The 24,682-nt window shown below is 48.1% G+C and overlaps 1 protein-coding gene across 1 annotated transcript; it reads right to left on the reverse strand.

Annotated features, from left to right (window-relative positions):
* Nucleotides 1–1,432: 1,432 nt before the first annotated feature.
* TADA2A (transcriptional adaptor 2A) lies at nucleotides 1,433–22,158 on the reverse strand. Its single transcript, XM_041482813.1, has 15 exons — nucleotides 21,895–22,158; nucleotides 21,140–21,246; nucleotides 20,876–20,935; nucleotides 20,232–20,323; nucleotides 19,415–19,572; nucleotides 18,054–18,142; nucleotides 17,060–17,132; nucleotides 11,951–12,014; nucleotides 10,557–10,600; nucleotides 9,954–10,064; nucleotides 8,061–8,132; nucleotides 7,323–7,455; nucleotides 6,472–6,515; nucleotides 4,188–4,261; nucleotides 1,433–2,887 (listed from the first exon to the last, which is right to left on the reverse strand). The coding sequence occupies exons 1-15, from the start codon at nucleotides 21,917–21,919 to the stop codon at nucleotides 2,702–2,704; spliced, it is 1,332 nt and encodes a 443-aa protein (XP_041338747.1). The 5' UTR covers nucleotides 21,920–22,158; the 3' UTR covers nucleotides 1,433–2,701.
* Nucleotides 22,159–24,682: the final 2,524 nt, after the last annotated feature.

The following is a 24,682-nucleotide window of genomic DNA, read 5'->3' on the forward strand; positions in this document are numbered from 1 at the left end:
TGAGCTGCTTCTTGACCCCATCTCTGTGCTCCCCATGCTCTTCCTCCTCCTTGCTGGGTTCCACATGGTCCCGACCCAGCTCTGCCAGGTGTGACAGCACACAGCTGGGATGTGTGGCCAGGCTGTGGTTCCCCTGTGGAAGCAGCCAGGTGGGAAGAGGTCCAGTGGGCTGGGGGCTGCAGGAATTTGTGTGCCTGGTGCTGCTGATGGGCTCAGTCCCAGCGCTGTCCATTGGCTCCAGCCACAGGGAGGGCTGTGGGAAGGTGCTTTGTCTGTGCCACTGCGTGTGCTTTCTCCAGTCACTAATAAATCCATGCTGGCTTTTCCTGGAAGGTCACCCAGCCAGTTTGTTGGAAGGCCAGGGATCACTGTGGGGCATCACTACGTGGGTTTGGATTTTTCCCTTTTCCCTTCTCACCAGGATGGCAGCCTGGGGTTTCTCTAACCACGGCTCAAAAGCTGCTGCTCCAGCGTGCTGTTTTCTCCCAGGGAGGCGGTTTAGGTTTCACAGGCCCCTCCTGATGGGAATTTGAGCAGGCACTAAAAGTAGGGCTCCTCGTGTGCCGTCGTTATCAGCGTTATCTGCTCCGTGGGGAGCAGGAGCCGCTGCTGGGGCGGCAGGAGCCCCCAGGATCTGCTCCAGGCAGCCCCCACCTCCCGGGCTGAGTCACCAGCGGGCCCAGTGCGTTTGCTGCTGGGGTGACAGCAGCTGTGAGTCCCAAAAAAACCCCCAGCACTGATGCTTTAATGACAGGCGGATAACACAGCCCCGGGAAGGCTCATTCCGTGCATACCTCAGTGCTGTGACTAAGCCCCGCTGGGCTGCAGCAGCGCAGCCTCCCCGCGTCCCCCGGCCCTGGTGTCACCGATTCTGCAGGTGCCACCAGCCCAAAGGGCCCCTCTCCAGCCTTCTTCCATATTTAATGTTCCACATCCACCCGAGTCTGCAACTGAGGCTCTGCATCCCCCAGCTGTGAGTCTGGAGTGCAGCGAGGGCTGGGGTTCCCAAATCACAGCAGCAGCCCCCAAAACCAACCCCAGGATGGTTCCAGTGCCCTCGGCCCCTTTACTGCTTTTGGGTGCAAGTCACCTGAAAGGCTGGGCAAAAGAAAGGCAGTTTGGCTGTTAACTGTTAAAAGTGATGGGAAAAGCATTTCCAAGGTTTTACACCTTACTGTGCCCTTTCCCTTGGCATCCCCAGTCTTAATTTCTGGACTTTAATCTCCAACACGTTGTTTATTACTGCTGCTTTTCTTTAAATAGTAATATTTGCTAGGAAATGCAGTGGCTGCATCCCTACGGCCGCTGCTGGGGTTCATCTCCTCTCTCCTGGTGAGGAGCTGATGGATATAGATCCAGGCAGCTGTGTGACCTTTACAGTCTCACTCCGAGTCTGGGGACGTGGATGTAAGATTGTTTCCAGACGTGGATGTAAGATTGTTTCAAGTCATTTTGATTTTATTACAAACCAAAATACTTCACATTCAATGGCACCTCATGTCCACAGGATAATTACTCTTGGGGAACAAACAACAACCTCAGATAGGTACTGGTGCAGCTGTAGCTCAGTTAGGCTCTTCCACAAGATCCCAAACTTGGGAGCATCCAACAGCCCACCTGCTTTGGCTCCTGCCTTTCCTGTGGGACATTATTCCGGCATTACACCTTAGCAGGAAGCTGTCTGACAAACAATTTACTGTTCAATAAACACACAAGCTGCACCTGCAGAGAATCTTCATCATCCAACTGATTGCCAGATCCCAGCGTTTGGTACTGAAGCTCCTGGATCAGCTGATGGCATGGGGGCTGTGTTTGAGCAGTGACTTGTGGCACCTCCTCGGGTGTGTCGTTGGTAACACTGAGGGAATAAAACCCCACAAACAGGAGCTTCTTCACTCCTTTTTTTTTGTGGGAGAACATCAGGGTCCCGAGAACCTTTTTATTCCTGTTCCCAAAAGCTGCAGTGGCTGTAGCTTCCAGCCTTCCCAAGGAGCAGAAGACTGAAACTGAGGGATTATATTTAACCTGACACCCCCAAATCACGGGGGGGAGCGGCTGAAGCTCCTTGGTTTGTGCAGAGCCCTCCTGCTGGGATATGTGCTAATACCACATAAAAGTAACAACTGTTGAGGAGCTTCCCTGCCATGTCCTTTCTCATCCTTTATCACAATTAAGTTAAAAAGACTGGACCACTGCAAGCTCTATTTTTACACCCTCGGGCACGTGCTGTCGCCTCTGAAAGCTGCTGCTGATTTAGGAAGGAACACAAGGAGGGAGGGACTGCATTTCTGTACCCTGTACTGCAAAAAGTGTGACTGTGTCCTTATTCTTTGTCACCATCAGCGCAGAGGTACCGTGATCCTCTCTGCAGCCACAGGAGGTGTGAGGAATGAATGCCCATTCACGTTTAAGATCAGCTTGTATGGCACATGATCCTTCCCAGCGCTGCGAGGCAGAGGAATCCTGACAACAGCAGAGTCAAAGGAACCCAGACAAATGTCAGCATTCATGCAATTTAACAAAGCTCCCTACTTGTTTTTACAAAAAAAAAAAAAAAAAAAAAGGAAAAAAAAAGCCCCAAAAGGTTTTAAACAAAAGGAAATGTCCTTCATTCAACACTGGTGAAATCTTTCAGCGCTGTCAAAGCGACTTCAAAGCTTCTCCACATCTGCCTGCTCCAGCCAAGCACTGCTGCCTGTCCTCAGGCCTTTGTGATGTACCCTTCTCTGATCAGGAAGTCATAGATTTTCCTGGTTTTGTTCACATCAATCTTGATGAGGGCTCGAGCCTGCGCCAGTCTCAGGCCTCCCTGTTTGTTGCACTCGTTCACTAAAGCAGCTTTATATTCCAAATAGGCTCCAGGGACCAACCTCACCATCTGACAGAGCTGCAAGACAAAAGGTGAAGTTAATAAACACCAACACTTGTCATGTTCTTCCATTCCCAGAGCCCTGCTGGGGGAGGAGCACGGGGAATATTTTCCTGAGAACACTTCCAGTGTTTCTTTGCACAGCGGAGGCACACGGGAACGCTGTTTGGAGCCACAGGTAGGGAGGGGAGGAGCCTGCTGGCTGCTGCATTCAGAAACATTCCTGATGGAAAAATAAAGGAGGAGGATGAAAGCAAGCCCTGGGCTCAGAGGAGCACAGCTCTGAGTGTGTCCTGTGTGGGCGTTGCTCCTTCCCAAGCCCGGGAAGCACACATGCCAGACTTGGAAGCAGCAACTGGGCTGGCTGGCCAGGAGCCAGGGAGGGCATCTGGCTGCTAATCCCCTGCAGACTCAGGCTCTAATACCTTCTACAAAAGCAGCTCCCTCTCCACAAGGCTGGCATGGAAGCCGTGCAGGGAAGGCATTCCGTGGTTGGAAGTTTGGTAAGGAATGGCTCTGCACAGCCCCTGAGCTGTTTGGCTGTACAGCTCCTGCTCAGCTCCCAAATTCCAGCTGCCTTCCAGGAGCACGGCATTGCTCCTGCTGGAGAAACTGTCTGTCTCCTCCCTTTAATAAGGAAATGCTTCATGCTCATTCCTCACGGATAGGAAATTGCAGAATTCCTCAGCCCTCAGACTTTCTGTCTCAGCTGACCAGGAAATCAGATTCCACACACACACTGATGTCCTGCCACCATTATTCCCGTGCTGAATGGAGCAGGAATGCCAGTTCCACACGGAGCCAGGAGCTGACTCCCAGTGCTGCCAGCTCCATCCAAAGGAAACACGCACAGAGGGAAGGCTGAGGTACAGCTGTGCTTCACTGCAACCTGCCTGGGGCAGCCTAAGGACACCTCAGGGCTTGGATTAAGAAATAATAATCTCTTATTTCAATAGTTGTTCACTGAGTTAGAGGACAGGCCTGCACTGGGCTGAAAAACAACCAGTGTTCATTAAGAAAAATTAACCCCTCTGCTCAGCCCAGCCTCACAGAGCAGGCAGGGAGATGGATGTTGTAACAGCACCAAATAACACCCTGGTGCTCTGCTCCTTTCTTTGCTAAATCAGCCAGTTTGTGCTGTATGTGTAGCACAGAGGATTAAGAAGCCAACTGGAAAACCTGAATGATTTCTGTGAGAAAGGAAGAGTAGTCAGGGCCTGTAAGTGAGGTGACATTCACAGCTCCCCAGACGTGGTGTGGGCAGCCCTGTGCTGTGCAGACACAGTTTACAGAGAGGATCCTTCCATCCTTTCCTCACCTCCTTCTCCTTCTCGTTGAGCTTCTCAGTGCCTGGCAGGCCGGTGAGGTTCAGCGGAGGGGCGCTGCGCCTGCCTGTGGAACGAGGAAGGAAAAGCTGGAGAACGGAGCAGTTTGGAGGGGGCAGCAGCTCCTGGGCTCTGCTAGGGAGGCAACTGAACCCAGCTGGAGCCAAGTGCTTACAGACAGGGCTGTTTAGGGCTCGGCAGAAAGCTCTGCTGATGCCACAAAAGGTTTGGTTTTGCAATTTGAAGCTCTGTGAATGTTGCATGAGACTCGTGAGCTGTTGGTTTTTGGGAGGAACTGCAAGACAAAAGCTTTGTGTCAGACTGGCATCAGGCATGACTATCCCAGCTCCAGGGAGGGTGTGCCAGGTGTGCTGAAACCAGCACCTTGTAAGGATGATGAGACTTTTTATTGGTGTGATTAAGCAGCCAATTTCTCTCTGGCATTACTGACAGCTTCATGAGGCAGAGTTTTCTTCAAATGCCTTTAAATACCATACAGGTATTGCAAGGCAAATGCAGTTTGGGGATTGATTTTTTTGTCTGTTAGGATGAACAGTTCTGAAGGAATATTTATCACAAGCTCATCTGGTATTTCTCACTTTCACTATTGCTTCTATGTTATTATATAAACAACAGTTATAAAGTTATTATTTACTTTGCTGGACATTACCTGGCACAGCCTAAACTTTCACAAGGGATGTCTGCTTGCAGGTTTGGCTTTTTCTTTTTCTAATAGTTTTTTTTGGTTTTTTTTTTTTTTTTTTTTTTTTGCAACTTGCAGAGCTCAGGACAAAGTTTGGGTTATTTATTCACATTGGAAAAAGTCTCTCACCCTGTGCTGGGGTTGCACATTTAGCACTATTAGAGATAGGTCTCTACCCCAGGATAACTTCCCAAATTTGGTGAAGTGATGAGACCTTGGGAAATGTGCAAAAAAAAGAATTTGTTTTCCCAAGGATCCTGCCCTGGCCAGGTCCTGCCCTGGCACTGGGAAGTCTCTGTGTCTCCTGGGCATCTGCAGGAACAGAAGGGATCTGGCTGGGAGTGAGGAGCCTGAGCAGAGGGAGCTGGGGGACTGGGGAGAAGCTGGAGTGTGAGTCTGTGGGAGGTGTAAAGGAAGTTCTTTCTCAGCACTGCTCCCTCTTCCCATGGCATGGGGCCACTGTGCTAGGAGGGACATGCCAGAACTCAGTTTTACTCTTTTATAAAACCCAGAAAATACCACACACACACACACAAACTATATTAAATAAAACTTATCAAGGCTGCAAAGTCAAGAGCTTAGAATCTAGAAGTGAAGCATTAATTTGCCCTCTTGTATATTCAGAGTGATGCAGCCTTTAATTAGAGCCACGTGGCAGCTCTTCCTCAGCATCCCTGGGCAGGATGTTTGCTTAATTAGCAACTCTATGGTATTTTGTTTGGGTTTTGTTCCACATGTGATGCTGCTTGTAAACACTGTGAGCTATCACAGCTCCACAGGCAACACAATCCCCTTCCTGGGACACTGGATCCTTGACTAAAAAGGAAGTTCATCATTCCCTCATTCCAGACCTTCAGCTGGAAGACACTGTCCTCCCTCCATGGACTCTGAGATACACAAAGCTGGTTTTTTTCTCCAAAATACCAGATCTTAGCAATCACCAAACAGGTTCAGAACAGTCTGTAGTGCCCTGACTCACTGCTTGGGATCCTGACCCAAATTTACCAGGAGGAAATGAGGAAGAACATATAAACCCAGTGTCCACCTCTGAGAGGTTTAATTCAAGTGGTTTAACAGCATCCCCATAAAAACTGGGTGTAGGGACAGAGCCAAAGCCATTTTCCCTGGAACATTTAACAACCTTGTAGTAAAACTTTATCCCAGTCTCAGTCACCCCATGACCTCAACAAATGGGATGGGAATTTATTTAAGTCTTGTTCATGAGGACCTTGACTGACCCCTGAATCTGAGCTTACTGGGCACTGAAAGGAGATGGGGTCCTCTTGGTGGAAAAACCCTGATTTGTGCTTACAGACTGAAAATTCTTTTCTTTCCTGCCTTGCTAATGTAGCTTTAGGATGGGTTTTGACCTCTAGTCAGAAAAAATCTAAAAATTCAGCAAAAAGTCCTGCAGGATATGTGAGTGGAATGACTTGCAGATTGATGTGATGTTGACTTAAGCAGTGCTTAACAGTGAGGCTGGAGGACTGACACTTTGGCACTCGAGAAAAAGTCAGAAAAAGGCTGTCAGAGAGACATTGCTGGCTTTTTGGCAGACATCATCTAACACTTACCTGTAGTTGAAGGAACTGGTACCGTGGGAGTCAGGCCAGAATCACTGAAAAGAAAGGAAATTTTCAAATTGCCTTCATGTTTTTTTTTAAGAATAACTGCATGTGTTGGCCCTGAAAGTGCTTCTTCCACAACTTGTAATAATTATACAATTCAACTTGCATAACCCAGGCCCTGACTAGGAGTCAACAGGATTTATAAATATTTAGTGCTCCCACATTGAAAAATATGTCTGAAACCTGTTAAAAAACCCAACAAAGAAACGTGAAGGGACACACAATTAAAAATCCAGTGGAGACTGAGTAGGGAAATTCCAAACCATCTCCTGCACACAGGATGCACTTCCTTTATGTTTGCTCCTTAAATCCAAGTGCAGGGTGATGACACATTAATAATGCTGCTACATCTAAAATCATCTGAAATATTTCAGGCATCAGCTGTGCCCTCATTAATATCCATCAAGAGCTCATTTCCCTCCGTGACTTTATGAACAGCAGCTCAGTTGCTGAAATGTAAATTTGAGAAAACTGAGGGGTTTGAGTCCCTCCTTTGCCTGCACTCAACAAGCATTACTGCTGTCACCCACTTTTCTGCCCTTCTCAGTTCTGCAGGCTGCTCCCACTTTCATAAACTGGGAATGGATTTGTTACCATCAGGCAGGAAAATGTGTTGGATGCAAACTGAACCACAGGATCCCAGGAAGGTTTGGGTTTGGAAGGGACCTTGGAGCTCACCGCGTCCCAGGGGCAGGGACACCTCCCAGCAGAGCAAGCTGCTCCAAAGCTCATCCCAGCTGGATGGGGGCACTGCCAGGATGGGGCAGGCTCCCTGGGCACCCCGTGGCAGTGCTTACATGTCTGCCTGGCGGCTGAGCCACTGCTGGCAGGCGCTGCTGTCCTGGATGTACTGCAGCACCTCCGAGAGCATCGTGCGCTTCAGCCGCTCCTCGTCCCGGCTCTTCTTCAGGTGGTCGTAGGTCCGGGCACCTGGGGCACACACACAGCCTGCCCTCACCACCTGCCTCGCCCAAATCACTCCAGACTGGCTTGCCCCTGCTTCAGGAGATACTGGGAAGGGCTCTGCCTCTGGCCCAGCCTCTGCTGTTCTCCCTCGTGGTGACTACTTGGCACCAGAAGGGATTAGAGCCCACCCTGCACCCTTCCCCCTGTTAATTTCAGGCCAAAACTAAACAAAAAAGACTTCCATGATCTAATTCCAGGATAAACCAGGCCATTTTGTTATGTAGAGGTCTTAGGCCTCTCTCCAGATATCACATGTGTCAACAGGCAGTGAAATTGTCCCAAGATAAAGCCCAGAGACCACTGTGCTGTGACATAAATATTTTTAAATGAAGCTTTTGCAAAGTGCTGCCCAGAGCAGAGCTGTGTTAGACACTGTGATCTCCACGCTGATGGCTCAGATCAGCTCCAAACCAGCCCAGCTGGACTGTGCATCATTGCTGAAGCCTTGCTCAGCTCCAGAGCCTCTCTGAACTAAGTGCCTTTTTATTCAACACATCCTGAATGTTGTAAAATCATCCTTCCCTTCCTTGATGGATGGGAAAGGGCTGAATAATGCATCAGGTACTTACTGCAGAAATTGGTGATTCCTGCTGCTCTGTACTCCTGGAGTCTCTTTATTTCCCTGCGCAGCTCAAATTCCACTGTTGGACCCCACGAGGTGGCAGGAGGGAAAACCAAAAAAGCAAAAGTGGGTCAGTGGGGTGGACTGGGAATGTGGCTCTTTGTTATCTGCCTGCACAGGTCAGCTCTGAACACACAAACCACAGCCAGGGTTAACCTCCCTCCACAAGATCTCAGGATCTCTCTGTCTCCATGCTCCTTGGTCACAGATTTCAGCTGGTTTCTAGAATTTCTGTGCTCTGAAAAGACATTTTCTTCATGCTTTGATAGTCCCTTTGCCATGTCCCAGACAAGGCAAATAACAACAACGTGGGATTTCTAGAAGGCATTTCAATAGCTTTGAAGAACTACTCCAGCCAGGCTCCTTATACATCAAATATTCTCTTGGAACTATGATTTTCCTAGCTGGACCTTCCAAAATTTTTCCTTGCAGACAGTTTTTTTCCTGCAGTCAGTAAGATGAAATTATGAAATGTTTCTTTTGCTCAGAGATATTTCCTGTCTGTTGCTTTCATCAGCTGCCTTCCAGCACTGCTCAGTTTTACAGGGAGCAAGTTTCCTTGTGAATTTATTTCCTGCTGACCTGTGTAGTGCCTGTCCCTGACTGCCAGGTTCACCTGAGGATCTGCAGCCACCACAACAACAAAACCAGGTTCCAGGAGCAGCACTCCCATGCAGGACTCATGACTTTGCAGGATCATGCTTTTGGTATCTCCACAAGATCTCAGGATCTGTCTCCATGCTCCTTGGTCACAGATTTCAGCTGGTTTCTAGAATTTCTGTGCTCTGAAAAGACATTTTCTTCATGCTTTGATAGTCCCTTTGCCATGCCCCAGACAAGGCAAATAACAACAATGTGGGATTTCTAGAAGGCATTTCAATAGCTTTGAAGAACTACTCCAGCCAGGCTCCTTATACATCAAATATTCTCTTGGAACTATGATTTTCCTAGCTGGACCTTCCAAAATTTTTCCTTGCAGACAGTTTTTTTCCTGCAGTCAGTAAGATGAAATTATGAAATGTTTCTTTTGCTCAGAGATATTTCCTGTCTGTTGCTTTCATCAGCTGCCTTCCAGCACTGCTCAGTTTTACAGGGAGCAAGTTTCCTTGTGAATTTATTTCCTGCTGACCTGTGTAGTGCCTGTCCCTGACTGCCAGGTTCACCTGAGGATCTGCAGCCACCACAACAACAAAACCAGGTTCCAGGAGCAGCACTCCCATGCAGGACTCATGACTTTGCAGGATCATGCTTTTGGTATTTCACACTGACTGTCCTGAAAACACGGGCACAACTTCGTAAATGCTTTGTTCTTTCTAATGAGCAACAACTGTCCCAGTTTAAGTCACAGAATGAAGCAGGATGTGGTGACTCGGACTGGAATCTGCCTAAATGCAGGCTATGGGCTGATTCAGGGATGGAACAATGCCTCTCCCCTAAGGTAAGGACATAATGACCACTGCACTATGTAATTATGTGACATTAAATACTTTAACGTGTGTCTTTCAAAGAATTCACTTTGCTGCCAGCTCCCAATCTCTCCACACAGACATAATATAGGGATTTTATTCTTCCCCTGATAGAGAGTCCCAGTAAATAAACAGTGCTCTTTTAGATAAAAAAATATTACCTCTAACACATGACCAGAATGTTCAGTCAGCTGCGAACTCAAACAAAGAGCTCGGACACAGTTTCGTGGAAAAAAACCCACTGGCTGCTCATTCAACACATCAAACCACAAATGTATTTGTTTTCCTGAGGTAGTTAGATGGGGAGGAGGAGGAAAAGCACCCCGTGCCCTGCAGGAGAGGGCTGTGTGCAGGGCTGCAGTGCCCGGACTCACGCGCGTGGCTCTCGATGAACTTGTCGTGCTCCACGGGCCCCAGGATGCGGGCAAACCTCCTCATGGTCTCGTACAGCTCCTGCACCTCCTTGGGGTAACGCCTTTCCAGGACTGCAGGGGCAAAGTGCCACATGTCACCACTGCTGCTGCCAGGAGAAAACACCTCTGGGGGGGCTGCTGTGAGCCCCAGCCTCGGGACCGCCTAAAAATCCACATTTTGGTGCCACAACTACAAATTGCTGAGCAAACAGCAACAGAAAGTTACAGCCCTTAAAGTCCTTAAGGCATAAAGGGTGATATTTGAATGTTGTTCAGTCATTTCTCACAAGAGTGAGGTGCACTTAAAAGGCCTGGGTTTCACCTTCCCCCTTTTCCCCACTCAGCAGAGCCCAAAGTACTTCTGGCAATTTTGAGGCAGTAACTAAAACACTGGGCTGGCAGCAGTTAGAACCAGACGGCTGGAAACAGCTGGGGCAGGAAATCTGCTGGAATTTAGAACATCTGAGTATGTTCCAGTATGAACAAACCACACTGGTGACCTGGAAGTGGTGAATGTGTGAAGTTTTGCCACTTTGAAGTCAAGCAGTTACACCTGATACTCACTCTGAAATTTTCTGAGGTTGATCAGGCCATGATCTCTTATAATTCTGGAAATGAAACAAAATTATATTAATAAAGGCCATTACTCTTGCATTGCCTCACAAACACAAAGGCTTCAGAAGAAACTTTGATTTAGACCATCAGAGGAGTCTAAAACCAAACATGAATGAAATTTCCATAAGCCCTGGGCTGGCTGGAATGGAAACATGATGCAGTGTGTCTTTAATCAGGGTAAATTCTGGACAGTGCTGTGCATTAGCACAGAGCACAAAGGGAGCTGCAATCACTTTAAAGGTTGGAAATTGCTTCTTTAGACACAGATTTCACATCTACAGCACCTTATAACTTGTCCTTCCAAAATCAGAGGTAATGAATGTCTCATGAACATCATTTCCAGCTTCAGAGAGAGACAAACTTCCCCCTGCTAAAGCACAGGGTAGAGCTGGACTGTAATGCCACCACTGGCACAGCAGAAAGGCATTTTTGCATGGCAGCCTGGGTTTTAAAGAGGTGATGGAGCTAACTCTGGGCTTGAACTGCTCCTGCTGGGATCAGGGGAGGAGCAGAGGGAAAGAGGTGCCTGATAAATCCCTGTGTCACCAGTGTGAGCAGTGCCACGTGCCCATTGCTCTGTGGTGACTCCACTTTGGCAAACAAGATACCACAGAGCTGGGCTGTCAGGCTCAGCTCAGAACTTCTCTGTAAAATCCATGACATTTCCTGTGCTGGGCACAAAACCTTCCTGTCCCGTGCTGAGTCACCTTTCTGACAGTGACATCAGGGACTTTTGTGTCATTTTCCAGATTTTTGTCCTATCCTGCTGTTGGAACTTCACAAAACCTGACACTGGTGTAACCACAAGAGTTATGGAGAGCCCTGCAGCACTTTCCTTTAGTATGACAAGATTAATCATGGTGGAAATTACACCACATAAATACTTTTTATTTATGAATTATAAAGAACCAGGTCAATCCTTCCTGTCACTCAGCAGAACTGTGCAGTTTTATGAGAAGGACTTGAGCAGCCTCACTTCAAATCACTAATCCTTCCAGTATGGAGTAATCCAGCAAGATATAATTTTAAATATTGAACAAAGTACTTCAAAGTTATAATAAAACTTAATTTAATTAATAGATTGAGTCATTCCAGAACACTGTCAAATGAGCTGAATAAATTATTCAAGCCCACGTCAGCAATTGAGTTATCTTCAGTGTGGAAAACTAACTTAGGGACCACTAGGATTTAAAAATAATGATGCAAATATTTCTGGGGAAAAAGTGGGGGTCCAGCAATCAGTCACAGTCTGGCAGGATTTTTCTGAAGCAGGAAATGAATGATGTGTAATCCATCAGCATTGCACAGGGAAGGGAAAACTCAGTGACTGCTCCAAAACTCACTTTTTCCGTCTCTGTCTTTCCTTTAACCTGGAATGATAGATATCTACAACTGCAATCTTCAGGGCTGCAAAACACAAAGATTAAAGAATTCATAAGCAATCACTGCAGGAGGCTCAATTTCAAGCTTTTATGTTCACATTAGGCTGAAATGGTCACTGCTTTGCTGGTTTGAAAATCCTGAGGCAATTTTACAGGGGCATCAACTCAGTGCAGTCCTTGCTGCCTGGGGAAGGTTTCCTTTGCTTCCTCCTGCCAAATCCATCACTGTGAGTACACCCATGCCAACAAGAACCTGGGCAGGTCCTGAGAACTCCTCTCCTCTTCCTTCTGGGACTGTTCTGCTACCAGCAAATATTTGTTCCTTCACGCCACGTTTTCCTTCTCCCGAGAAAAGAGGTAAGGACCTGAGGTGTCATCTTTGGGCAAAGATGTTTGCCCAGAACAGGGAACTCCAAAAAGCAGACGCAGCTCTGGCTGTGAGGACTCAAAGTAGCTTTTGCTACAGTTGTTAAAGACATCTGGAAGATTCCAGCTTGTTAACTTCCAAACTTACCTGTCTGCCAGGAGAACAAAGAATAGCTCAGGACAATGTGAAGAAGCCCAGGAAAAAAGCCATGCTCATTAGGAATCACATCCTTCCCAAAATCAAACCTGTCTGCAGCCTGGCTGAGCCACTCACAGAACCTGCAGCTCATTTTGCCTGCAGCCATTAGCTTAATAAACTTTTTTTTTGGGTAAATTTTTGAAAGACAAGATAAAAAGACACCTATCACCTTCCATTCCCTTGCTCTGTTAGATAATACACAAATTGTAGGCCATTAAATGAGTGTAGAAGTGGCTGATTTTTAATGTTTAGGGTTTGTTTTTTTTTTAAATTTATGTTAATAATTTCCATGTGCTCTCAGAAGGAAGAGGCTCAAGGCTTGGCAGTGCTTTGGAGGCTGTGACACAACAACCAGATTTTGGAAAAAGGGGAACTGGGGTGGCCCAAGGGAGACAGAACCCAGGATCCATTTCTCTCTGTAATTACACAAAAAGAGCAAAACTGATAGTGGCAGTTTATCGATTGTACTCTCAGATTAATAATTAATAATGCAATTAAGAAGTGTGGTTTTGTGTCTATCTTAAATATGTATGTAGGTGTAAAAAGCAGGAAGCCCCAGCCTCTGGGAAATTCATCCCTGCATCCCTCTGGGTAATCAAATTTCATACAAACAGGGACAAAGCCCAAAGGCTGTGGGGGATTCAGGAGCTTGATCCCAACAAAAAACCCTTCAGTTTGTCCCAAATTGCTCTGACATTAATCTAGGAGTAAAGGATTCTGTATGAGCTAGGAGGGGTGCTGCAATATTCCTCCTTGTTTTTCCAAATTTCTTGCATTTTCCAGCATCATTGTGTATTTTCACAGCGAGGGATTGAAGTTTCCTAATTTAAGAACAAGCAGAGACAGCAAATTCTCCTTCGTGCTAAAATGTGGGGATGAGAAATTGGGAATGCAGCAAGTTAAACATGAATGAAATCCATTAGGAAGGGCTGGAATTGGAGCCAATTTACAGAAAATATTTTTGTAGTTTTGAAACCCTCTGCAAGCTCAGCCAACTTGTTATTTTCTGGGGTTTGTGTGGGCAGAACTTAATAAGTACATGCAGAAACTGCACTGGAGAACCTCTAAAAATATCACAAGTAATTATGCACCTCTAACCATGGAGTTTTGATGCTTTCACCTGGGTGCACAATATTCTAAAGAAATGATGATCAGCTGGGGAGAGGAAGGAACAAATGAAGGGAAAAAATGGAGCTTCTGCTCCCAGGGAAATTAGTATTTGCTGCCACATGCCCTCCTGGAGGGGCTTTTGTTTTTAAGAGCCAGATTGAGGCAGGACAGGCGATTACCAAAGCTGGGATGCATGAATAACTCTGACTACTCCAGTGCCACACACTGCATGGAAATGAGAGAGGGGATGCTGGGGGAATGAGAATGATCTGCTGTGCTTTTCCCCAGGGATCTGCAGGGAGGCAGCTGTTTGTGCTGCTGCTGTGAGATAATCCAAGTGCTCAGTGCCCACTCTGGGCTCTGATAAGGCTCTGAAGGCTCCACTGATAGGCAGCAATTCAAGGCTCCTTCCTCCACTAAAAAAAAAAGAAAACCAAAAACCAAAAAAAACCCCAAATATTTTGGTTTCTCCAGAGTGTGTCCAAAACAGTTTCTTTGCTTTTCATTCCTCTTCAGCCTCACTTGGTGTGCAGGAAAGTTTGTGGAACACTAATGAGCGAGAGCTTTGTTCCATGGAGAGAACCTGCCCTGGCAGGAGAGGCCCAGAAAATGGGAAGAATGCAAACTAATCCCAGTAAACAGCCTGTGGGACCAGTGTGTGCTGGGCTGGGGACAAGCTGAAGGGCTGCAGTCCAAATTCAGCCACCCTGGAGCACAGCAGGACCCATGGCAAGCAGCTCTCTGCCTCTGGAGCAAGGCAGAGCTCCCAGAGCAGAATAAACCCTGTGTTCTGTCAGGAAGGACATGGGCTGCCTTGCAGCTTAACTTCAAATTTCCCTGCCAGTTGCAGCCTATTTCCACTCACTTCTAAATCTGTGGTTTCAGCAATTACTTTGCAGTGTTAGAAGTGAAAAATCATTTACATGAGAAGGGGGGAAAAAAGCTGGGAAAAAGATAAATTACCAACGTTCTAATTCAGCCTGATGAAAACTTGTAGTTCATGAAATATTCAAGCACTGTGGGCTGAATTAGGCTTGTAACTGGTTGGTGCTTTTGATCTGTCCATTATGTTTTTGTGTAACTGCAATATATATTTGCATGCCCTTACTGTACTGCCAGCACTGAACAAAAGAGAACAATTCCAGAATTTAACTGAAATAGGAGAGATTTCAGACAAATTTTTGCCATCTCACTAATACCAAGAAGTGACAGAATGATGTCTGTGACCTCCTGTGAGGTGGGGAGAGCTGGGGAGGCAGCAGGTACAGGTTCTGTGATCCTCATAAAAGCTGCCTGGGAGCCTTCCCACCTTGTAATAAATAGCATTTTCTTGGGGGAATACCAAGTGACATGGAAATCTGACAGGTAAAATACATGAGATAAAGCTTTAAATATAAATATCATATAAAAGATATACATCAGAAAACAGAGGTCAAGCAGCTCAGATCCAGAACTCCATAAAAAAATAATTTTTACAAAATATTTCGGAAAACAATGTGGGAGAAAGGGAAGAAGGGGGAATTGCACTCCAGTGGAAGCACAGATATTCCTGTGGGATGTGCAGCACTGAGCTCTGGTGCACCAAGAGAAGGAAAGAGAGACCACAGAAATTTTACTGGGGTGTTGCAGGGCCCAGCCTAAGTGACTTGCAGAAAATGCAATGTGAAAGTCATTTTCAAAAATTAATCTTGAACCCAGTGAGGTTTAACGTGTGGCAGGAAAACAAACTGAGGGTTTTCTTCCCCACCTGAGCCTTAGTCTTGGCTGAGAGGCCCCGCTTGGGTTTCTCTGGGTTATGAAATGTGTTCAACCCCCGTGTCACATTTTGGTCACATTTTGGTCACATTTTGGTCACATTTTTGTCACATTTTCACCTTCACAGCAGGCTGTCTCCCAGCCCCCTCTGCCCATCCCAAAGCACAAAGCTCCAAAACCACCCCGGCTCTCAAGAGCCCTGTTTGAGCCATTTCCTGCACCCTGGGCTCCTGCAGTTGGGCTGCAAAATTCTCTCAAGCAAAGTGGGCAGCTTTAAAACTGCAGCACAGGGAGGATGTGGCTCCTTCCTTTTTTTTTTTGTATTAAATCACAGAAGTGAAAGATCTCACTCCAAATTCTTTAGAAAAGAATTGCTGCTCTCCCCAAGGAAAAGGAAAGAAGCTGGCTGGACCCGGGGGTTCATTTTTGCTTCCACTCTCACGTGGGCAGATGTGGGCCAGCTGTGGGGAGGCAGATGCCAGAGTTCCTGGGCTGAGAGATCCAAAATGCAGCTGGCCACGCTGCACAAGCTGTGCCAGGCAGTGTGCACGCTGCAAATGCCTGACATCCCTTCCCCAGCACTGCAGACAGCTGAAGGATGGAGCAGAGAGCACCCAATGAAATTATCGGGCAAAAACGTCGGACAGACGGGGGGGAAGTATTTTTTCACACAACACATAATGAAATTGTGAACTCCTAATTGGATTGTGGAAGTGCCTGCTGCAGGATGTGCAGGAGCACAAGCAGATCCAACTCCAGCAGAGCTCCTGGAGGATGGGAGCTGGCAGGAGGGCAGGTGGAAGGGGAGTGCTGCAAAACCCCTATGTCTGAACGTGGATCTGTCATTAATGTGCAGGAGTGGGAGATTATTTTGCTTTCTCAGTTCACCAGGACCCAGAATAGGATGAAACAGCAGAGAGCTGGCAGGAGGAGTCCCTGCCATGGGCTCAAGCCAGTTCCCCCTCAGGAAAAGCTGAAAGGGGCTGACACAGGACTCAGAACTGCCGTGAGCCAGGGAAGTTTGCATTCCTAAAGCTCCTGCGTGCTCTGCTCAACTTCAAACTGGCTTTTTTAACTCTGCCAAGACTGTCTGTATGTAACAAGGATTTGTCTGTCTCCAAGGGATGCAAAGGCTTTAGCTCAGAACTGCCTGACACAGATGGCAGCATTCTGAGGCATAAACACAGGACTCTTAAACCCTGTGAGTACTTACAAACGTGGGGAAAAGCAGGATCTCTTCCTCTCCGTGGATTAAAATGTCACTTTAGTAATTCCTGTTATTTCATGTGATTAAGGCAGCATGTTCACAGAAACTCAGAGCAGGAACTGGGCTCATAAAATCATCTTCACAATAAAAAGGAAGTTGTCACACACAAATGATGCTACTCTAAATCAGGGCATGCTGAACATATGAAAAATCACACAGCTTTGAGTCCAACACTTCTAATGTGTTTCACATACACTACACACCTCCCTGCTGCCTGCATTAACATCCACCCTCATGGATTTAATGCATTAAAAACCCAAACATGAAAGCCCATACATTAAAAGTGTATGTTCCCAATAGAAACAGACCCAATGAAAAGCTGCACAGGCATCTGGAAGAGTTTTCAGACTGGGTACAAGAATATGGCACTTACCATGCAAAATGTCTGAATCATCTTCTACAAAATCAATATCTCTCAAATCCCACTCAGCATAGTTGTCAAACTCCTGTTCAGAGGTGATTAATACATTGTCACTAACGAGCACTAAATATTGCCTGCAGGACTGGGGACAGAGATGTTTACTCAGACACAGGGCAGGAGGCTCCATCCCTGGGCATCAAACAGCCCAGGGCAGTTTTCCAGGGGGAAATGTGTGTAAATGCAGCCCCATGGCTGCAGCTGGAGCTGGATGTTGTGACAGGACAGTGGGAATGAGCCAGGCCATGAATCCCTGACTGGGATGGAAATCAGGATGTCCTGAGCTGGAAGGGACTCAAACATCACCAAGTCCAACTCCTGGCCTGGCTCAGGACACCCCCATGTGCCTGAGAGCCTTGGGTGGCATTTTTGGGTGCTGATTCTGCTCAGAGGTACAAACCCAAGGCCCTGTGGGGCTGAGCTCGTTCCTCCATGGGCAGGAGCAGGAACTGGGGCCTTTTCCATGCCCAAAGCAGGGAGAGCAGTGCAGGTGTCCCAGGTGATGTCTGAGCAGTGTGTGTGCTCCCCTCAGGCAGGTGACAGGGCTGGAGCTGATCCTGTGGCCCAGCAGCCAATTCCCAGTGCCCAGCAGGGCCACCCGGCCGGACAGATGGACACATGGACATGTGGACATCTGGTGGCAGCAGCACGTCCTGCAGGCCCTGCTCCTGCCCTGCCTCTGCAGGCCACCAGCGCCACCTCGGGCACCAAAGCCCTCATTAACCCAGAGCTTTAATCACCAACATCTCCCCTTGGGAGGGAGCATCAGAGGGCAGCTCCTCGTGGGATGACCTCAAATTTAACCACAGGACTAGAGCAGCCCTCAGCCCTGTGCCCTCCTCTGATGCTTTTAATGAACAACAAGGACAGGCAGGGGTAAACAGGGCTGTGTGAGCTGAGCTTGCACCCAGCAGCAAATTTAAAATAATGGGAGGAGAGTTTTTCTTACCTCAACAAAGTCAGCTCTGGCTGGCATGTACCCAGCCATGTCCCTGGAGAGCAAGGAGTCAAAGGTGGGCCGTGGGGGATCATCAGCAGCTGCAAAAAACAAAGGTTTTCAGCTGCTGAGTAGGGCTTGAGATCTTCTTTTAAGGATCTGTAAGTAAGTGTTTATTTTGCAGGAAAAGTGGGAATAATTAGTGGAAGAACAATACCCTGATTGGGCTTTTATTCAGTGTTATAGTCAGAAAAGACAGAGTTCATCCAGAGAAAAATGCAGCAATCTGAGATCTTGGTAGTATTCTCAAGAGTCAAACACAAATTCAAGGTAATAAACAGGTAATAAAATCTAAATTTTGTATTTTGGAGCTCAGCATCCCCCTGTAAACCTGCAGATCCCTGGGGCTCAGCGTGCAGGTTCCTTTAGTTAATAGCAACAGGAGTGTTAAATCTGCCTTCTTCTGGGGGCCATTGACAGGGCTGCAGTGAAAGGCAGAGAATTCCCAGTTTTTACAGCACTTCCCAGCTGAGGAGCTCGGTGTTTCACAGACAATAACAGTCTGAGGCTCACAGTGCACTCCTGCAGGAGCTGAGCTTTGTGTGTCCCACGGCACAGATAAAGCAGGCTGAGGCACAGGGAGTTTGTCTTGGCCCAGGGCACATAAAAATATCAATAACAGCCAGGGACAGAACCAAAATTGCCCAGTTCCTACTGTTTAGCTCTAACCACTTTACTGGGAAATGTAAAGCTCCAGACAGCAAGGAACTGCCTCACCCAGGGAGGCTGGGGAGCTCTGGAATGAGCAGCTGCCAGACTGGGGGAATGCTAAAGATGTGAAATGCAAGGAAAACTGAGAATTTGTGAACTTGCTGCAGACTTTTTTAACAGGCAGTTTTCAAGGGAGAGGTGTGAAATCAGCATAGCTGAAAGGAGTGATTTTATGACAAATTAAATCAGCAGTCAGGCCTGGGACACAAAAATGTGCACAGGAGCAGAGGGAATGCCTGAAGGCAGAAATCCCTGCTCAGCTCCCTTTGCTGTGCAGGGTGAGGAGCAATCCATCCTGAGGGACACACCTGACGGGGTGGGTTGTAATCCAATGGATAAAACATCCAGAACTTCTGCTGGGGTGATTTCTGTGTGCTCTGGCTGTGGAGGAGCTTCTGCTTTTGAGCCCCTGATGTGTCAGACCCTGTCTCCTGCCTTCCCATGGAGCTGGCAGCCTTGTCTGTGTGATACACCCAGGAATGAACCCAGTGTGGAGAGAACCCTGCTCCTGACGCTCCCCAGCTATCAGAGCAGGTTATCCCTCTGGGAATGAAGGCAGACAGGATCTGTGGTGTCCTTGCCAGAGCTGCTGGGATACTCACAGTGGAAGGGAATGGCTGTCTCGTGGTGCTGAGCCTCCTCTGCCTGCTTCAGGTTCAGCAGGGTGGAGGCAAACAGGGGGTTGTTGATGAAGTGTTTCATGTAGTGCTTCTCACACTCCTCCTTGGATTTGGTGCACATCTGGTTGGCCACGTCCTGCCTGCAGAGGGGAGAGGGGGAGGCTTCGTGTGAACAACACGGAAATGTTGGGTTTTAAAAAATTTTGTAAAGTTTAAAAAATTTTTTTTTAAGTTTTTTGTTTTTCTTCAGTGGGAAAAGGTAACTTTGGACAAGAGATTGGGTGTGTGCAGAGAACTGGCCTGAATTCACACTCTCAGCACCAACACTCACATGTTGGTGCCAGGGAACATTTTTGGGTGCCCATGAACAACGAAATTCACTGTTTTCATATGGGAAACCCTCTGGCTGATGGAATGTGCCACGTCGTTAACAGGCTTGAAATTTACTGATGTTATCTGAGAGCTTTTTACACCTTTTACTGACTCCAGGTAATGGCAAACTCTGTAACCAGCTATCAGTCCTACTTCTGACAGCACTGTGCACCTAAGAACTCTCAGCTCTGCTTCTGTGAATTCTGGGGTTCTGTAACTTTAAACACAACTATTTTTAATAAAGGAGGAGACAGTTAGCTCATGAAAACAGGATGTGATACTCCAGCCTTCCTTTAGCTGCTAATTAGTGTCTCACCCACAATAAGCCATTGAACAGTCAATGGGCACTGATGAATTCAACAGTGAGGGAAAAGAAAGGAAAAACTGCTCATCACTACTGAAATTGGCTGAACCACAGAACTCTCACCAGTTCCCAAATCCACAGTCCATCACAGCTTCCAGGAGAGACATCTCCTCCTGAGCTGTCCAGTTGGGATCCAGGACAGGAAAGTCAGATGTCTGGAGGAGAAAAAAGAACAAACTGTGATCCTGTGCTCCAGCCCACCTCAGAAAGGGCAAAGAAGTTCTGAAGCACAGGGTGACACAAGAGATAATTCTGCTAGCTTTAAACTTCCACAAAACCTGATTGAATAATTATTGGATTACTTAGGGCATCAACCACAGCAAATACTGGTACATGTTTTGTCTCCCAGCTGTAATTGCACAATCTTGTACCATGAAACACAGTAAAATTACTGGAGACTTTAAGAACTATTAATTTGGATGAAGAAACAGCCTAGAGAAACAGAAGTCAATGTACTTGGCTAAAGGACTAGTGAGGTGCATTGTGCTACCCAGGCACAAGAAAAAGATGCAGCTGTAAATGACTCCACTACTCCACTCTGTTCCAGCTGGATAATTTCCCTTTTTTAATAGTTTAAGACCTCTGAATCAAAGAACTGCATCACTTAACCTGTCAGTGCAATATGAGTGAGCAAGGGTCCCCCACTCACTCCTGGGAAGCTGTGAGAGCCCAGGACTGAGCAGGTGCTATCCAAAAGGAATATTTACCATTATCTCATAAGTGTGATCACTTTGGTGCTTCTTGTACTCAAATCCTCGGGTGAAACACTGCAGAACAAAAGATCAGAGCTGTGTTATTTCTGCCCTGACAAGATTTTCACTGGTCCCTTTTTTAACTTCCATGGTGCCTCAGTGCTCCACCCTCCAGCCCCCTTTGTCATTTCCCTGTCCCTGAGCAAGCTGGAGAGGGCAATGATGGCTGTGATGGCCCTGGCTGGCTGTCTCAGGGCTGTGGGAGCTGCTGGCACTCACCTGCAGGCACAGCAGGAAGGGAGGGGGCCCACACTCAGCACACTTCACGTAGGGCTCCGTCAGGTACGAGGAGCAGCCCCGGCACGGGGGCTTATCAAAAGGGTCACCTGGGGAAACCAGAGGAAACCTGCTGTCACATCCTGTCACACAGCACAGCACAGCACTGCCTGGGCAGCCCCTCAACCCACTGTGCCCAGCCCCTGCAGCTGGTGGCTCTTGTGGGCCCAGCTCAGGATGCTCTGTGATTCTATGGATTTCAACCGTGCAACAAAATTAATAGGACTGTCAGGTTGTAATGGCTTCAAACTCAAAGAGAGCAGGGTTGGATTGGAGAATTGGGAAGAAATCCTTCCCTGGGAGGGTGGGCAGGCCCTGGCACATCGTCCCCAGGACCTCTGGCAGTGTCCAAGGCCAGGCTGGATGGAGCTTGGAGCAGCCTGGGACAGTGGCAGGTGTCCCTGCCCATGGGATGGGCTTTAAGGTTCCTTCCAAACCAAATCATGGTTCTATGATTCTGATTTTTCCCCAAGAAAATGGATTTGAACCAGCTCAATCATAAGCAGAGAAAAATCAGACAGAACTCACACTGTATCATTTGTGTGAGCACTAAACCACATCCCCAAAGTGCCACATTTACACATTTTTTGAACACTTTCAGGGATGGTGACTCCAAAATCCCAGTGTTCCAAGAAATCCTTGCACCATCAGGTTTTTCCTGAGCAGGTGAGGGAGCTGATTTATCTGGTGGCACTTACTGCTGAAGGAGGCCAGGCGCTCCATCCCTGCCCTGGGGCTGGTTGAGCTCCTTGGGGTGAAACCCAGCTGGCCCAAGCTCCAGGAGAGTGAGCCTGGTCCCAAACTGTGGATTCCAAAGGGAATTCTGCCTCTCCCACAGCCCTCGGGGGTGTGATCCTCCCAGGATGTCCTGAGCAGCAAGCAGAAGGGCTTCAGCAGCCTTCAGACCCCATTCCACATGGATCAGAGTCCCCTCTCTGGCTGTGGGGAGATGGGGATGCAACCCCAAAGGGAGGGTTTCAGGGGAATGGATGTGTCAGCTGTTGTGCAAGGAAGTGCTCTGTGCTTCCCAGAAACACCTCCCATATCCCACTGCCCCTATCCCAATTCTCAATCCCCCACATCCCAATCCCCACTTCCCATATCCCAGTCCCTGCTCCCTCACATCCTAACTCCCATTCCCCGTATCTCAGTCTCTGCTCCCCACATCCCAATTCTCACTCCCCCATATTCCGCTCCCCATATCCCAATTCTCATTCCCCATATCCCCATTCCCATTCCCATCCCCAATCCCATTCCCATCCCCACGTCCCCATCCCCATAACCCCATTCCCATATCCCCATCCCTATTCCCATATCCCCATTGCCATATCCCCATGTCCCCACATCCCCACGTCCCCATATCCCCATTCCCCCCGGCCCGGGCTGAGCGGCGGGGCCGGGGCGGGCACGGAGCCTGGGGTCACACGAGGGCACCGGCAGAGCCCGTGCCAGCCCGGTGTCCCGCGGGGAACAGCTCTGAGCCCCTCTGCCCGCCTGAGAGAGCCCCGCGCTCCTTGCCACGATCACCGGAGCAGCTTACCCCGGCTCCTGACGGCGTTCGGCCTTCGGGGCATCCCGCCAGCTCTTGAGGTGGCGAAGGGGTGATTTTCATGAGAAAGGGCTCCCGTGGCTCTGTGCTTGGCCTTGTGAAGCAGGTACAGGAGGAGCTGGCCCTGTGGGGATTAGAGCAGAGATAACAGAGAGAATCCAGAGCGGTTTGGGTGGAAGGAGCCTTCAGCATCACCCAGTGCCACCCCTACCATGGCACCCACACCTTCCGCTGTCCCGGGTGCTCCGAGCCCCGTCCAGCCTGGCCTGGGACACTGCCAGGGATGTGGAAGCTGTGCCAGGGCCTCCCCACCCTCACAGGGCAGATATTCCATCTAGCCCTTTTCCATCAATATTCCATCTAACCCTGCCCTCTGGCAGCCTGAAGCCATTCCTCCCTGTCCGTCTCTGCTCCTTGTCTGAACTATTTACCAACAAGATTAAAAATGCTGGCAATGATTTCCTTTTGCATGTGAAAAATTACGGGAAAAATTTTAGAATTTGGGAGAGGCGAAGTGTGGAATGTCAATGAAATATTTACTGCTTCTGCTAACAGGTTTTTCCTGCATCTGGGAATTAGGACTCTGGGTGGTTAATGGTAGGAATCAGCACGTGGGAGTCTTCTCAGTAGCTGGTTCCTGCTCTTCCCAGGAAAGGCAAGGTAAAAATGCTGCAGCCTTCCGTGGACTTCAGATATTTCAGTGCTGAGGGTCTTAAAAAAATATTAATAAGGAACATTAAAAATCCATGGAGTCTTACAGGTTTTTGAACTGGTATTTTAGTGACACGTCTCCTGGCTGACCTGAGCTGGAGCCACAGACCCCTGGTGGCTCCTGGAGGGAGCAGTGACAAAAAAGTCCTTTTTTCTGAAGTCTGCTGCAGTGGTTTCCAGCTCAGCAGAGCCCTGAAGGTGCCACCACCCCATGGCTGCTCCAAAGGGTCTCAGCTGAACTCCCAGCCCCTCCAGCTGCACTCCAGGAAGATCCAGGTGGATGCTCTGCAATGAATTCAGTGCTCACACGCTGCTGCTCAAAAGGTTTTAGCGAATGGAGTCACTTTCATTTGCTATTTGAAATTATTTGCTGTTCATTTCTGCTCCCCTACAGCCCAGTGCAGGAGTGCAGGCTGAGCCCCCGGTGAAACACAAAAGTTTTGGGGCAGCTGTGCCCAGCAAACCCAGAGGCCGCACACAGAGGGATCAGGGGGAGCATTATCAGGCCTCTCCCTGCTCTCGGTGGGATTTCTCGGCGCTGTTGGGTGGAGTTTTTGTGGCGTTTTCTGCCTCGGACACACGGTGGCGATGGAAATCACCTTTTCCTGCACAGCTTCGGGCTTTGAAGTAGCTCGGTAACCACACGTGTGTGTTCCGAGCAGGGAAGGATGAAATAGTTCTGTTCAATCCCAAATAAACGCTGACATTTCAATTGGCCGAGGCTCCAGAGAATCCAGAACAGTTTCTCACAAACACTGATATTATTTAAATTAAGATGTTTATGTTTAAAACAAGAGCCAGTGGAGCCTCGAGGGCTGGTGTTTGGCTTTAAGAAGTGACCTGACCTTTCTCTCTGTTCCTTGGCTGCCAGGACACGAGTGGTGCCAGGCTGGCAGTGTCACCGACCCCTCACCCGGGCTGATCTGTCCTGTGTTTGCACTGGGGGTGTCATCAGAGCCTGGTCAGGAGAGGTGGAACCAGCACTTGGCGTCACGAGAGGTAAAAACATTTCCCCTGTGTGTTTTGGAGCTCATTAACTCAGGCTAAACTTCCTTTTTTTGAGAGAGCAGAGTGGCATGAGTTCACGGTGCACATGCTTGGAAGTTGTGGAATGAGGGTAAATAACTGTGTCCAGTTTTGGAGCAGCACAGGGAAAGGTGTCAGGTGCATTTACCACCCCTCCTCCAAAGCAGAACCTGGTCATGATTCAGACATTTAAAAAGAAA

This window comes from Pyrgilauda ruficollis, unplaced genomic scaffold (assembly GCF_017590135.1).
Source record: "Pyrgilauda ruficollis isolate IOZ18807 unplaced genomic scaffold, ASM1759013v1 scaffold59, whole genome shotgun sequence".
NCBI lineage: Eukaryota > Metazoa > Chordata > Aves > Passeriformes > Passeridae > Pyrgilauda > Pyrgilauda ruficollis.

Excerpts from the sequence above, each read along its gene's own strand:
- TADA2A (XM_041482813.1), bottom strand. The coding sequence starts at position 21,919 with ATGGAGCGCCTGGCCTCCTTCAGCA. Across the intron at positions 21,247-21,894 it reads GCGCCTGGCCTCCTTCAGCA|GTGACCCTTTTGATAAGCCC; the intron begins GTAAGTGCCACC and ends TGGTTTCCCCAG. Across the intron at positions 8,133-9,953 it reads GTTCATCGAGAGCCACGCGC|TGGAATTTGAGCTGCGCAGG; the intron begins GTGAGTCCGGGC and ends GGGGTCCAACAG.